Source organism: Schistocerca gregaria, chromosome X, assembly GCF_023897955.1.
Source record: "Schistocerca gregaria isolate iqSchGreg1 chromosome X, iqSchGreg1.2, whole genome shotgun sequence".
In the NCBI taxonomy this organism is placed as follows: Eukaryota; Metazoa; Arthropoda; class Insecta; order Orthoptera; family Acrididae; genus Schistocerca; species Schistocerca gregaria.
In genome coordinates, this window is record NC_064931.1 from 513,771,356 (window position 1) to 513,788,516 (window position 17,161).

The 17,161-nt window shown below is 39.5% G+C and overlaps 1 protein-coding gene across 2 annotated transcripts in view; it reads right to left on the minus strand.

Moving 5' to 3' along the window:
* The window catches only part of LOC126297932 (uncharacterized), a 160,718-nt gene that overhangs the window by 10,765 nt on the left and 132,792 nt on the right, over positions 1 to 17,161 (minus strand). For both annotated transcript variants that reach the window (XM_049989252.1, XM_049989253.1), the window contains 2 exons: positions 16,004 to 16,197; positions 5,665 to 5,859 (listed from right to left, as the gene is read on the minus strand). In XM_049989252.1, the coding sequence (XP_049845209.1) occupies positions 5,665 to 5,859; positions 16,004 to 16,197 (389 nt within the window). The remainder of the gene's footprint in view (positions 1 to 5,664; positions 5,860 to 16,003; positions 16,198 to 17,161) is intronic.

A 17,161-nucleotide genomic window follows, 5' to 3' on the forward strand; every position in this document is an offset into this window, starting at 1 on the left:
ATGGAGAACTATGTCATTTCAGCCTAAGAGTAATGGTAGGGCTGAACGTGTTGATTAAACAGTGGTGATAGGTCAAAATGTTGTTGTATTATGTGCTCAGCTCACATTGAGATTGGGATCATCTATTACCATGCAATTTTGTCATGCAATGTAAGGGTATACGAGACAATAGGACTGGGTCTCTATGAGGTTGTTTATAGTCACAAACTGCATTACCCTTTCAAGACCGAGAAGTCGCTTTCTAGAATAAATTCCGCAGAAGTGAAAAACCTGTGCAAAAGATTTAAACTGATTTGGTAGAGAGTTCATCAGAATAATGCAGCTGTGACACAGAGACAACAGCTCCGTAATCATACGAATGACAGGATGGTACTATACTAAGTAGGAAATTACATAATGCTACAGCAAACCGCAAAGAAACCACGCAGAACTAAGAAACTTAAGTTCCCCTGGGATGGACCGTTCTGGATATTGCATTTCACATCACCTGTCAATGTCGAATTACAGCTCTCAGACCGGAAAATTGTAATTAATTTTGATCACTTAACGTAGTATAAGAAAAATGGTTCAAATGGCTCCGAGCACTATGGGACTTAATATCTGAGGTCATCAGTCCCCTAGAAATTAGAGCTACTTAAACCTAACTAACCTAAGGACATCACAGACCGAGGCAGGATTCGAACTTGCGACCAAAGCGGCTGCGCGGTTCCAGACTGAAGCGCCTAGAGCCACTCGGCCACACTGGCCGGCTGTAGTATAAAGATAGTGATATAGTATCTTCCACAGTGGAATCAGCAAAACTCTGAAGGAACTGTTCAGTAAACTGTTACACAGATGTTACTGTAATTTACTTCTATTCCTGCATATAATTTATGGTCCAGGGATTAAGACTGAATCTTAAGTCTCGAGTTGGAAATAATGTCAGTATTTTCTATGTCACTCTTTTGCTTAGCCATATTGATGATTTTGTTGTGAGCTTTTGCTTCACTGGTCGTGATTAAGTAGAAACTTTGCGTAAGTGTAGCATATATATTGTTGTGACGTTACCTCTGTGCCTTACAGGGTTCTCTAGCATGTTAATTTGGTATTACCACTGCCTGGACAGAACTTCTCCCCCACTGCATTGCTTGCTGTGGGCCAAAAATCTGTCCATTGTTGACATCTACCCTTTGTCAAACAACATTAGTCATGCAGTCTTTTCTCCTCTGCCCACCACTCTGTGTTCTAATGTGGTTCTCTACGGTCGTAATGTGGTTCCACAAGACTAGCAGGCCCCTGTACTACAAATGCGTCACTCTTTTGTATTTGTTTGTTGCACACTCCCCATTATCCCAAACATTAAAGTGTGCCCTTTTCAGCCTAGTTACCCTCTTTTGCTTATTCCTCTATATTTTATTATGTGCCTCTACTACAGAGTGATTTCATCATATGTTTGCATTATTTTGCTATTTAGAGGCATTGTCACTGCATAGTATTCACCATTATCTGGTGTGGTAAAGTTATGTTCAAAGTTTACAAAATTTGAAAACTTTTGCAACAAGTACGCACGTCACAAGCCACTAATGTGGAGAAGGTAGCTGCTGTGTTTTGGAGGAATTTGCAGGAAAAAGATCCCACTCTCCACAGGACTGACCCACCTATTGTTCAACCACCACTGAATTCAACACTGTTCCATGTGACTCATGCTTACAGCCACTCTGGCTGATCATGTGTCTGGCCAGGTTCCAGTGGATTGTACCGACATAAAGAGCAAAAGTTAATGACAACTTTTATTTTTCTATTGCCCTAAACAGCAATTCCTCAATGTCACTCTTCTTTAATTAAAAGTATTATTTTGTATTTTTCTTATGAATTGCTTACTTTTGTGACTGTTTCAAACTTTTATTATTGTGCTTATCTGTTCATTTGATATTTTATTGTCATGAGCTTTTTTTACAATATTTCTATTCATTGTGACTGAACTTAATTACATTACTGTTGTGATACATAAATTTAGGTTAAGGGAATCACCCTCCAGGTGTTTACTGTTAATGATTCATTATTTGTTTATAAGATGAATTAATGCAATGAGAAGTGTAATATTTTGCAGTTGTTATTTTATACTTTTTTAGTTAAATCTGTTTAATTTCATACATCATTCTGGTTGATACTTAAAAAGATTCAATCAAGCAGTTGACTTGGTACCTTCTCCACATTAACATATTTTCAATTTGGCAACTTTTCTTTTATCAGTTAAGTAATTACAGTGCTACTTCAAGTACTTCATCAGTGAGGCTAACTAACTTAAAATTTTATTTACAGTGCTGCTCCCTGACTACACATAAAACAAAATGTTCTGTTTCAAAATTCTGTTCTGTAATTCTGACCTGCCTTATCATCAGGTTGGCAACTGAATGGTGCCTTCCTGGTGATTACCTAGGACCTAGGACACTGGACACCGTGTGTCCATGTCATCTTAAAAACTGACTGCAGTCTGATGAGAAGGCCTTTCAATGTCACACAGCCCTCATTCTACTACAAATCACATCAAGTCCATTATCTCCTCCAATAATGCTAGAAATCAATCATTTGCCTCTTTCTTAAATCTTGAAAAATGACCTGTAAACTTATGTTGATTATTTTCACGTTATCTTCTCATCCTTGTTGTGCAAGTGTTTCAGTTGTTTGTACTCCTTAAAACTGTCTCTGAAGCCAGCTATGGTTGCCTTTCTGACACTGCCACCATCATAGTTCTGTGCCAACAACTGTAGTCACTATACTGTCACGTAACAATTATACTCACATTCCAAGATTTGAATTGTTAAATTAAATTAAAATAGTGAATTCTTAAATAAAATTAAAATTGTTAAATGAAACTAAAATACTGAACTGTTAATTAAAATTAATATATTGTTAGCCCTAGATTTAAGCCTGATTGCGATTGTTGAATTCAGGGAGAGGGTAATAGATGTACATGATGCTCCCAGGCTCCGATCGCAAGTAACATTTATCATTTAAGCTTCACAAAGAGGCTGCCTTTCTGTTTATCACTTTTCCACTGATACAACAAAAATCGATTAGTTCATGCCAGAATAGGTAAAATCATCATCAGCAAAGTCTCTCTGTCAATCAAATCACATCACAGGATCAGTTGACTTATGAGACTAAGGGCTCTAGAAGCCATGGCGTCTGTTCCAAGCTGCCATCTAGAGTAGATACTAAATGGCTTACTTTCTTTACTGTGGCAATTTCCCTTCCCCTTCAAGATGGATCTGGAGCTACTGCAGTTATCTTCTCTTGTACCAATTGCAACCCTTACGAGCAAATAAACTGATACAGTTTCTTTTTATAAACTTGAGTTCCGTATATTAACTACAAGCCCACATCACAGGCAATCCTGACTACACCCCCTGGAGGGGTGTAAATGTATATGCTGAAATATAAATTTCCTTTGATTCATTTCCTTGTCCAAATGGTAGGTCCCACGATAACTAGTAGGTCCCACGATAACTAGTTATGTCAATCAGTCCACAAGCTGGAAAAGGGAAAGGCATAATGACAATAAGGCACTGCACAATAGTTAATCATTGTGAAGTTCAAAGCAACCTTCTACCTGAGGGTTGCTTTATTTAATCTGTACATATCGTTCTGACTGCTCAGGTTTATCAATATTCCTTGCTTGTCTCACAATACTGTGCAGCAAAACAGTACGTACCGACAGAAAAACTTACACCTTGTTTGCATTTACATTAGCTGTTCTTGAAAAAAGAAAAGCAACATTGTGTGAACTTCTTTATACCTACCTGTGTGTGTGTGTGTGTGTGTGTGTGTGTGTGTGTGTGTGTGTGTATTTTTATGTCAAGTTCTTCTGATATTGACCACAAAGTAGCCAGCTTCCTGTCATTGCTTTGTTCAAGATGTAATTGATATACAATTGTCTTATGCTAACTTTCAATGGATGACTGATACACATATTCGAAAGCTGCAACACACTTGTCAGGCTGCCAGTTTTCTTTTTTTCAGTTTTTGTTTCACTCAACCACCAGTGTACCTGGGAAAACTATTCAACAAAAGCATTGATTTTGAGTGAAGAAGAGCTCTTGGCTACTTTTTCCACACTACTGAAATCCAGTCTAGGACCAGCTCATCTGTCATCCACCTGCCACCACTAGCTCTTACAATAAAACCAGCAAGGAAACTTTCTCCCTTTGGGATTGTTTTCTGATTAAAAACCACATACAGTGGCAATTTTATCCATCAGCCATAATGCTGAACATCACTGGCCACCGCTGTTTTTCAGCACCACATGTACACATTTGTATGCCACATTTCCCTACATTATTTATTGTAGTGCCATTTGGAATATCAAAGTAGACTGACATTTGGCTTGCATTCCCTATTTGAGAACGTAAATAAAAATTTTTTGTGCCATAGTTGGGTCACATAAATGCTGAAAAAACATCAAATTGTTTTTGTAAGCTTGAGGCAGTTTTTGTGCTATTGTAGTTCTGCAATGAATACACAGATTATTTCATAACATAAGTTGTCAACCCATCCACACAAAATGTTAAATTCCATTGGCAAAATGTTTCTCTCACATGCTGTTTTGCAGCCTTCAATTTCAATTATTTCAGTTGTAATGGCATATGCACATTTCCTGTTTTGAACTAAAAAATCAAGCACGTCTTTTTCCACATCTGCATATTTGCACTTTTACCCTCAAAATGAACACTGAGTTTTCAAACTACTTAAGAGTTTCTCTTCACTTGTACAGCAGTGAGGAAAGCAGGTACCTTGAAGCTTAATTTTGCTGAGTAACTTATGTTGCTTTCTCATCATCACTCACTGTCTCTTAAATTAGTCACTTTATCAAACCTCCAATACGCAAAACCTGTCCTACTGGTGATGAGTCATCTTTTCTTATGAGGTAGTTGAAGACAGGGAGGGAAGGGACATAAGACTCTTTTTCTACTTGAACCTCCTACTGAAACCTGTCCAGTTGCTGATGAATCTCACTTAGTTATGTGAAAGCTAAAGAAGGGGAGGGAGAGAGATGCAACTCACAAAGTACTGTCACTAAATTAGCTTTTCAGTTAAGCACTCTGGCAGGAACAAGGGAAGATTAGTTTTTTATCTCTCATCAGTAATGAAGTCATTGCTGGTGGAACACAAGCTCTGACTGAGGAAGGAAATAGGCCATTCAATCTCCTGCAACCCAGTGAGGGATTCATCTTAAGCAATTCATGGAAATAAGGTAAAAATCTAAATCTGGATGGTTGGATAGCGAGTTGAAACACTAGACTTCTGAATATGGCTCCAGTGGCTGACCACAGCACCACCATGCTCGGTCTCTGAAGCCAAGCAAATTTTTGCAGGCTTATATCCTGTTTAAGCAGCATTGAGTATTTGACTGGATTAGTTAATTCTATCATCTAAGTATGGAACTCATGCACAAACTTAAATTATCGAAATAATCAGTGTGATATAGACTGCAAAGGTTAAAGAAATTTTAATTTTATAAACATCTATTCACTGAAACAGGGGCACAAGCACTTATGATAAAAAATTTTCTGCCAACAGCAATATCAAAACTCGCAGCAGAAATTGTATGTCTACAAATTACTGACATTATAAATATAATTGGAGAACAAACAAGATTCAAGTATAATAAATTCAAAAACTTACTTGTGAAGAATACTCCTTTCATCACTGGTAAACTCTGCTGCGAACACAAGATCTTGTTCAGAGTTACTCCTTGCATATGATTCGAGAAATATGAGTGCTTTATTTTCGAATGAGGTTCCCGGTTTCTCAGCACTTTCTTTCTTCCCTTCCTTAAATTGACTACCAAAGCCACTTCTGTTCATTTTGGCTGTCAAACTAAAAAAAAAAAAAAAAAAAAAAAGCGGAAGCATTAAGTTATTCAATGACAACAGCTGCAGAATTTGGGAGTTAAGTAGATGTGATCCATATATCTTGAGCTAAAATTGTTTCATTTCCATACATATTTCACAAATACATATTCTCTGTTTATCACCACTGTAAGGAGATTAAAACAACAAGTATATATTCACATTAATGTGCAGGTGCTGGCCAAAAATGTGGAAACATCACGAGAAATGCATGCATAAATACTAATGCTGATGGTAAACAAGCCTGCAGGTTGTGCTGTTGTATCTGAACATTAATGGCACCTGTGCAATGTCCTCAATACGTTGCAAGTGCAAGTCATGGTCACAACAGTGTTCTATGTAACTTTGAGTTCATTATGTCGGAGATAAGTGAATTCAAACATGGGCAAATTATTGGTGTTCACATGGTAGGTACTTCCATAAGCATGGTGATCCAAGCATTTGATGTTCCAAGAGGCAAACATAGAAAAATTTTACTGCATACAGGGAATGTGGAAAAACATCATGCACTGAATCACAGTGTGAACAGAAGTGTGTGTGTTAAGTGTTCATGACAGAAGGTCATTGAAGAGGCTAATGATGAAAAATAAAAGGAAGACACCTGTAAAAGTCACTGCAGAACTGAATGTTGCACTCACAAACCCTGTCAGCACCAAAAAAATGAAGTGAGCACCATAAGTTGGGTATTGTAGGGTGAGCGAGAACTCCAAACCCACTCATCAGTGATGCAAATGCCCATAACATGGAAATGTGGGGATGAAGCTGTAAAACTTGGATTATGGAGCAAGGGGAAAAGTCAATTGGTCAGACGAATCTTGTTTCATACTGTTTATAACTTCTGGATGAATTTATGTTCCAAGAGGGAAACAAGGAGATTTGTTGATGATCTGGGTAGCCATGTCATGATATTTCTGGGCCCCATGGTTACTCTGCAAAGTCTCATTACTGTCAATGATTATGTGACCATTTTGGCTGATCAGGTCCATCCCATGGTACAATGTTTGTTCTCCAATGGTGATGCCATGTTCCAAGATGACAGAGTCCCTGTTTACACAGCTCACATAGTCCAAGACTGGTTTTTAGAGCACAAGGATGAATTGTTGCATCTCCCCTGGCCACCAGTCACCAGATCTTAATATTTTGAACCTTTGTGGTCTTCTTTGGAGAGAAGAATCTGTGATTGCTATCCACCATCATCATTACCTGAACTTGACATTATTTTGCAGGAAGAATGGTTTATGATTCCCTTGAAAGCCATACAGGACCTGCATTTATCCATTTCAAGAGTATCAGAGGCTGTTTTGAATGTCAATGGGTTTCCTAACCATATTAGACATGTTAATGTGCTATGTTATGGGTGTTTTCATATTTTGTCCAACCCCTGTATACTGCAATTATAAAATACTAGCAAATCCGCCAATGCTTCACAATAGCTAAATATGTACTAATATCCTTCTTCCCCCTTCTTTGTCCATCTCCTCCGCCTCCTCCTCCTCCTCCTCCCCCCCCATTCTCTATCCAGCATCTCCCCCCCCCCCCCCGGCCACCTCTTTCTCCTCCTCCCTATCTTTCTCCACCTCCTCCCCTCTTCCCTATCCATGTCCTCCCTTCCTATGTCCATCCGCATCTCCCCAGCCATCTATTTTTCCCCCTCTCTTTGACCTTAAACCACACACACACACACACACACACACACACACACACACACACACACACACACACACACACACACACAACAAATTAGATTTAAGGTCAAAGAAAGGGGGAAGAAGAGATGGCTGGGGGAGGTGCCGGTGATACTACACGTAACCCCCAAACCCCGCCCCCTTGTGTGGGGCAGGGGGCAACTTTTAAATCTTAAATGGAAACCCCTATTTTTTATTGCAGATTCGGATTCTCCATAAAAAAGTAATCCAGTTTTGTCTGAAACATATTTTAAACCATTGACAGATGGCACTGAAATTGAGAAAAATTAAAACTGGGGAAGAACTCTGATTTATTTAAAATGATCAGAGGAAGACGCATCAAATCGATACAGTATGTGCACCAATTCTTTCATAATGCAAATTAAGTTTTTCAACAAAATGCATCCTACCCGCCACAGTTTTTGATGGAGGAAGGTGGAATGATATTAAAATCTCGTTACGGAACTCATCACAATTGCATTACTCACTCAACTGTGGCACTACCGTGGCCAAACTGTGAACTACGGCTCAGTATAAAGGTCAGTGCAATGTTATCAGACGTCACTTCACTTTCAGATTGTGAACCGTAAACACGGCTCACTATCCTCATACAGAGATTGTTGATTTGATGTTACATTTAGGTGAATGCCATAACAATTATGCTGCAGCTGCGCAATTGTATGTGGATAGTTTCCCAAACAGACGACATCCAAGTGAAAACATTATTCGAAATTGCACTCAACGAGCTCGAAATGACTACACGCACTGTTTACCTTGTCATCGCGACTACAGTGGAAATGACACTTGTACCCTTACCGCTCTCGCCTGTGTTTAACTGGATCCCAAAATGAGTAGTTGTGTGATTCAGAGACTAACTGGACTACCAAAAGCAACTTTTTGAGGATTTTGAAGGCACATAAATGTCGTGTATCATATCACACTGACACAGGCATTAACGCCGAAAGATATGCAAAATACACGTGCATTTCTGGCAATGGGACTTGGAAATGATAAGAGGTGACAATGATTTTTTTAGATACATTATGTTCACCGATGTAGCCACATTCAAAAACAATGGCAAATTAAATCGTCATGACTGTCATTACTGGTCCCCTGTCAATCCACACTGGCACAGACCCGTTGACAATCAACACAAATGGTTGTTAATGGTCTGATGTAAAATTTTAAATGGTTTCTTGATAGGACCATATTTTTTTGACCGAAATGTTACTGGGGAATCATTTTTACAACTTCTCTGTGATAATTTGCTGGAGCGAATGGAAGATGTTGATTTAGAAACTACGCAACGAATGTCGTTCAAACAGGATGGAGCAGCTCCTCATTATGCTAAAAATGTGCAGAAAGTTTTAAATTTACAGCACCCTGGTCAGTGGACAGGACGCAGCAGACCAATTCAGTGGTCTCCACGTTCACCAGACCTAACATCTCTTGATTTTTTCTTGTAGGGTTATTTAAAAAATATTGTTTATGAAAGACAGCCCACAACCTGAAACGATATGGAGCAATGCATTCAAAGAGTGTTTGCAGCCATACCACAGGATGTGCTGCTCAAAACTGTGGACAACTTTCGCAGATGATTGACTTTATGCAATGAAGCAAATAGGGATAATTTTGAACAATTTCTTCATGGATAATTTCATTAATTAAGCACCCCAAATTGTGAGATGCAAGTGGACTCACACTAATGAAGCACCCTAACATGTGAGAGGCAAGGGGACTCACACTAAATTTTACTTTTTTCTCGATTTCAGTGCCACCTGTCAATGGTTAAAAAAAATTTTCAGACAACCTGGTCACACTGTGGACATTGCTACTCTCATAAAGAAATGTGTAAGGCATGCTAATTGTACAACAAGCTCCTTAATGCGTTGCCCTGCAAGTACAGAAATGCATTAAACCTGATTGTGGACTTTCTGAATATGTATTGTAGATTGTACTGTGATAGTGATTGTTAGTCGTTACAAATTTGCAGCCTGAGAGATACATTACAATCCCCAGCATTGAAATCAGGCAGTTTTCTTTTGTGTGGCTGATGAAAATATTCCCACTCAGAAGAGATACAAAAAGGCCCAAGGAGATGTCATAAAGGGTGTCAATGAAACTACCTCTTCCCATGGGGAGTATTCATTGAGACACATTTTGTGGTCTAAAATCACAGTCTGCAGTGCAATGCGCAACAGAACGACATTCTTGACAACCTTTGACAGTGGTGACACCCCTCAGATGATTCAACCCTTCTTTAAGAACATTGTGGGGTTGTACCCCAAATTAATTTGATATGATCCATTTTGAATGTAGCATGACCACAAATTTTGCTCTCTTGTACAGTGTGAAACCACTAGGGACTGTTCAGAACTATTCAATGAAAACTAAACATGACCTGAAGCAGCAAGAGTGTTTGTGGTTTTTGTGTCCTCCTGTGGAATCATAATGGGGATCCTCAGTGCCACCCTTGACTGATACCTATGCACATGCATGCAAGCAACCCCTTCAACATCATGCCTGCAAAGAGGCACCGGAGCAGCAGTGTAGTGCCACTCAAATTAATGGTGTCAAAGGGGATGCCTGTGCCGAGTCACCCAGGAATCAGTCAAAGGCTGTCTCTTTACAGATTCATTTTTAAAGTGCTCAACATAGGTATGCAGGTGACACAGAATGTGTTGCCCCCACCCCATAATCACACCACAGGAGGACTGTAAAATCATAAACATCCTTTGTTGAACCAGATCATGTTCAAATTTCGTCAAATGGTTTCGAACAATCCCTAGTGGTTTCACACTCAGGATAAAGGGGAAATTCTTTACCTACTCCATAATTAATGCCCATGCACCAGCAGAAGAATCCGAAGAAGAAGAGAAAGAAGTATTCTATGAATCTTTGGAAAGAGTATTAGATGAGTGCCTAGGGCATGATATTAAAATAATAGCTGGAGACCTAAACGCTCAGGTGGGGAAAGAACAGATTTATAGACCAATAATTGGCCCCCCACAGCAAACACACAACAAGTAATGATAATGGAACAAGGCTTATACTGTTCACAGCATCTAGAAATATGGTAATAGGATCAACACTGTTCCCACAGAAAGAAATTCACAAGGGAACATGGAACTCACTGGATGGAAACACAGTAAATCAGATTGACCATGTGTTGATAGATCTGAGACAGAAATCGGGTCTATTGGACGTTAGGAGTCTCAGAGGCCCAAACATAGATACAGATCATTTTCTGGTATGGTCACAGGAGAAGGCAAGGATATCTAACGCAGAAAAAGGAGACCGACCCAGGGCACAGAAATATAACAACTTTAGAATCAGTGGAAGTAAGAGAAAAGTATCAGGAGAAGATAACTCGGATATTGGAAAACACTGGAGAATATAACAATATTGAAGATCAGTGGGAAGGGATAAAAATGATGGTGGAAACACTGGCAAGAGAGATACTTGGAATTGGGACAAGACAAGGAAGACCATCATGGTTTGGTACTGAAGGCAAAATAGTAACTGAAGAAAAGAACAAAGCATATAGAAGGATACTGTGATCACACTGTACGAGGAGGGTAGTAGAAGAATACAAAGAAAAACACAGGATTGAAAAGAGGACCCACCAAAGAAAAAAAGAGAGAATGGATGAAAGCAAGTGTCAAAGAAATGGAGCTCAAGAGAAGCAAAAATGAAATAGGAAAATTCTAAAGAGAGGTGAATGTGGCATGGAAGCCTTTTGGTAGCAAAACAAGCTTAATAAAAGATGAGACCGGGAATATAATAAGTGAAGGGAAGGGAATATGCGAAAGATGGCGCAGGTATTTTGATAGTCTCCTCAACCCTAGAATAACTGTACCAGAAAACCCAACAGACACCAATGGGGAAGAGGACCCAGACAACAACACTACCCCACCGAATATAGAAGAAGCGAAAACTGCCATGAAGAAATTGAAAACAACAAGGCGGCAGGGACAGATGGTATTCCAGCAGAACTGTTTAAGCAAGGAGACAGAGAGCTGGAACAAAGCCTTCTGAAAATGGTCACCAGAATATGGGAAGAGGAGAAAATGCCCCAACAATGGAAAGAGGGTATCATAGATCCCATATATAAGAAAGGAGATAAGATGGAGTGCGGCAATTAGAGAGGGATCACACTACTTAATTTGGGATATAAAATATTCTCTAATATACTATTCGACAGAATACTCCAAATCATACAGAGGGAGATGGGGCCGTACCAATATCCTTCCTGGGAAGTCAACCATAGATCAAATATTCACCTTAAGACAAATCCTGTAAAAAACAAACGAATATGGAGTTGGCACGCATCACCTCTTTATAGATTTCAAAGCAGCTTATGATAGCATAAATAGAGAGCAGTTATATCAAGCGCTAGATGAACTGGGAATCTCAAGAAAGTTGGTAAGGCTGGTGAGAATGACAATGAGCGAAACACAAGGTGGTGTAAGAATAGGAGGAATGATGTCCAACACACTGAGTATTAAAAATGGAGTGCGACAAGGGGATGCATTGGCATTCCTTCTCTTTAATGCCGCCCTGGAGAAAGTGATGATAAACGCAAACCTTCTGAACAGAGGAACGATCTTCTGTAAATCGGTGCAGATACTGGCCTACGCAGATGACATAGATATAATAGCAAGAACCCAAAAAGCAACGGAAGAGACATTTACAGCTATTGAACAGGCCAGTAGGAACATGGGGTTAATCATTAATGAACAAAAAACAAAATACATGGCAGCTGGAAAAGCACATAGGGAAAATATGCCAAATGAAATAACAATGGGCAATTATACATTTGAGAGAGTTGAACATTTCAAGTATCTGGGCTCGACAGTAACACATCTAAATGATACCTCCTTTGAAATCAAGCAGAGATTAATACTGGCCAACAGAGCCTATTTTGCCCTAACAAGACTTCTATCCTCAAGGCTCCTGACTCTTGCCAAGAAATTAACTATGTATAAATCACTTATACAACCAGCGCTTACATATGTCTCTGAAGCCTGGACATTAACAACTAAAGACATTGAAACACTCGATGCATTTGAAAGAAAGGTACTTACATGAATTATTGGCCCAATCTGTGAGAGAGGAAGGTGGAGGAGGAGATACAACCATGAGTTGTATACAATATACAAAGACCAACCCATCAGAAGGATAGTGAAATCATCCAGACTGAGACGGGCGGGACATGTGACTCGCATGAATGATACAGAAGTACCAAAAAGTATATTACAAGGAAAGCCAGGGGGGCAGAGAGGACCTGGTCGACCAAGAGCCAGATGGGAAGATGGAGTAATCAAAGATCTTAGGAAGATGGGCTATAGAAACTGGACAGTACTGGCAAAGGACCGAGAGAGATGGAAGAAAATTGTAGAAGAGGCCAAGGCTCATCATGAGCTGTAGAGCCAAGAAAGAAGAAGACAATACAGGTATGCAAGGTGGCACAGAATATGTTGCCCCCACCCCATAATCACACCACAGGAGGACTGTAAAATCATAAACATCCTCTGTTGAACCAGATCATGATTAAATTTCGTCAAATGGTTTTGAACAATCCCTAGTGGTTTCACCCTGTACATCAGAACAAAAATTGCAGCCACAATACACTCCGAAGGGGTCAGATCACATTAAATGGGGTTGAAACTTCACTATGTACTTAGAGAAGGGCTAAATATCCAGGGGTCACAGCACTGTCGAAGGTTGTCAAGAATATCATTCTGTTGCACATCGCCTTGAAAACCATCAGTTTTGACAGTGAAGTGTGTGTCCACGAATGTCCTATGTGAAATGGAGGTTTCACTGACATCCATTATGACACCTCCTGAGGTCTTTTTGTGTCGATTGAAATGTTTCCTCAGTCACCCATAAGAGAACTGTGTGATTTCAACACTGAGTGCCACAGTTCTAACCTCCATCATGAAGGCATCAAGAGAAGGGGGTGAGATGTGGGTAGAGGAAGGTATGACATATCCGCAGTGGCATCTGGCAGAATTGTGGTGAAATTTGGTGCCAAATGTGACATCATTAACCCACAATACACCTCACATGAACTGCTGAGGACTGGCCTTTTTCCCTGGATGTCTAGACACATTGCTGTTTCAAGTGTTGCTGAGGCCAAGTATGACATTACAGGGTGCTACACTTTTGTACCATTATGCAGGAAGGTTGTAGGCACCTTTTAGTCAGATTTCAAACTTCTGGGTCGCAACAGGGGAAAATGATGTGGTTTCAATCAAATGACCCTTTAATTCTTTTGTGCAGTTATATCTTGATGACAAATTATCATCACTTACACACGAATAAACACAGTGTCACTGTGTATAAATTAAGATATAAAACAATAACTAAAAAACAACGAAAATGAAATAATTTGGGGGGAGGGGGGGGGGGGGGATAGTGAGTCAGATTGTAAGCTCTTTGAGGAATGACTTTGTGTACCAATGCTCAATTATTAATTTTCATTTTTTACATATCTGTCTTTTACTAGTCGGCCGGGGTGGCCGAGCGGTTCTAGGCGCTACAGTCTGGAACCGCGAGACCGCTACGGTCGCAGGTTCGAATGCTGCCTCGGGCATGGATGTGTGTGATGTCCTTAGTTTAGTTAGGTTTAAGTAGTTCTAAGTTCTAGGGGACTGATGACCTCTGAAGTTAAACCCATAGTGGTCAGAGCCATTTGAACCATTTTTTGTCTTTCACTTCTGTTCCCTCGTATTTATTGCATTTAAAACATTTAAAATTTCTATTGATCATGCTGTATCTAAATATAGTAATCTAATAATGGCTGTACATCACAGCCCATAAAGCTGTTGCTTTCAGTGAAGTACGCAGTATCTAACACTTACGGACTTTTATTTTGTGAATGTTATCACCTTAGTTTTCCTGGATGATTTTTTAAAACGTACTCAGAACAATTATCTTGTACAAATGCAGTATGGATTTTCCACTTTGCAATGGTGTTTTGCTGTTTTGAATTTTGTAGGCAGATTAAACCTCTGTTGACAGATTGCTGTCAACTGCAATGGCCACTTTTGCTTCAAAGTCCATATAACCTGGATCCCCACTCCCCATAACTTCACTGATTTACATAAATGGGAATTGTACTTAAAACATATTCTTTGGTGCCAGAATTCTTCTGCTCCAAATCTCCACTAGACCCTGTTCCACACCCACTTCCATGCCTGTCCCCATGCCTCCCACTGCCATCAATCTCCACAGTCTCCCACCCACTCTGTCGTCATGTGCTACATGAAACTTCACCTGCCAGCAACAGAGTGAGCTAACCAGTGCCACATCCCTGTCCATCCCTGCCAGTTATCTCTCTCTTATCCCCTCATCCTCCCCACCTCTTTGCTCACCGCACCTACAACACCCAAGACGACCCCTCATCCCAGTTCAGTTACTGCCCCAGGACACGGTAGCTATGTGTGTGTGTATGTGCGTGTGCGTGAGAGAGCGAGTGTTTATTGTTGCCTGAAAAATCAACAATGGTTTCAGCCTCACCATTTATATGCTCATTGACCCCTTGATGTGTCATCTATATAGCAAATAACTGTCATGTTTCAAAGTTCTTTTCTTTAGTATCCTCAGTAGTGAGTTTCTTGCTTTGTTTTGTGCTGTCTCGTATGAATAATTGTATCATGTCCTTTTAATATTAATGATCAAAATCACTTGCAGTCCTTAGCTTACAACTGTACATCAATTTTTTATATATAAAAACACCTGCCACTTTCCTCTCTGTACCTAATCCCTTTCGCATCATCTCCAAATTAATTCACCCATTAATTTATTGCCTTGTGTCTTCAGATGTAGATGTAAAGTCATGGTTTAAACACATTATATATATAATAGAAAGAAACTTCCACAGTCTTTCCCTCTCTTTCCTGAAGAAGCAACCGTCGGCTGCGAAAGCTAGAAATTCTGTGTGTGTTTTTGTGCGTTTTATTTATTGTGCCTATCTACCGGCACTTTCCCACTTGGTAAGTCTTGGAATCTTTGTATTTCTGGTTAATACCCATGAGTGACAACAACAGATTAAAATAAGCAAAATGACTATATAAGTTGGGTGACAATGTGTTGAAGAGGAAGAAGGAATATGAAATGCTTAGTGCAACTGTCCAGTGAGAGGAACTTTCTAGATTCTTCAGGAATTTATTATTGTAAACCTTCATAAGCAGTTTCCTCTTTCTCATACACTGCAAAAGTAACGCTATACAGCCATCATTGATAATAATCAACTGAAATATTTTACTGAGAAGAATAAAATACTGTAATAATAATAGGCATAAATACCATAAATAAACGTATATTTCATAATAGAATATGCAATCACATCTTGTTTGCAAGCAAATAAGCCATGCAAAAGAATAAGTGGTTAACAGTGACCAACATGTAAGTAATTACCTTATGGGCTCTACTATTCCCTGCTGTGCTTTGCCGAGGCCGCCACCTGTCCAGCCCATATTTGCCATCATTCTCAAAGCTACACCCCCAACAGCAGGTGTAACAGGTCCTCTATTCTGTGGTTCTTCTACCTCCGAAACTTCTGGTTCACCAAAGTTTCTCCCAACAATTTGGTCATAACGCCGACGTTTTATCTGAAAATATTTATGTTTTTCAATATGTAGACTTGTTTCAAAAGCTACTTGATACCGTACCACAGATGAATCACATTTCACAGCACCTTCATTTCAAAGCCTCTCAAAATAGACCACAAGTGGTGCTGAAAAGCTAACAGTGAATCACCATTAGATACTGAAAACAACAAAGGAGGGAAATACTCTCCTCGCAATAATAATAATAATAATAACAACAACAACAGCAATTTGTTGCAGAATATAACTTTCATTGCTAGAAACTTACCTCAGAATGCAAACAAAGCAGAAAAAGTTGCAGTTGAAGTAAACAGAGATAACAGATAAACAAATTAACACATTTGCAAGGAATAAAATAAAACATTAATTAATTTGTGAAAAAGCACAAAAATACCAAGAAAGGATTTTCTACTTTCTACACCACTGGCCATTAAAATGACAACTCCAGGGAGGATAGAAAATACCAAACATTTATGTACTGTCTGTATACAGTATAGCAAGAATATACTTGAGATTTGATGGTACACAGTCTGAAAATTTTTGTACACATAACTACAATATCTTGCAGAAATGAGGGCTGGACATCGTGTTACAGTGAACTCGGATGACAGATACAAGTCTCTCGTTCCAAGCCAATTCCACCCTATGACAGAATTTGTCAATCGCAGGGCTCACAAGCGGTGGCATGCCAATCTCTCGGCAAACCGAGACAGGGCTTTTTGACAGGAGACCTAGAAAGCGGTGCACAGCCACCAACCTTGAACACATCACGCATAATGCTGGCTTATCAGTTGTGTCAACTGGATGTGATCACGCCATGTACCTGATGGTTCCTTGTACCGTGATGCTAGCTGCTGGGACCGTACACTGATGGCAAATACAATGTGGTAATGTTCATTCTCCTCAGAGCCTCCACACATGGATAAGTTGCCAAACACAGAAGTAAGACTCATCTGAAAAGATGATG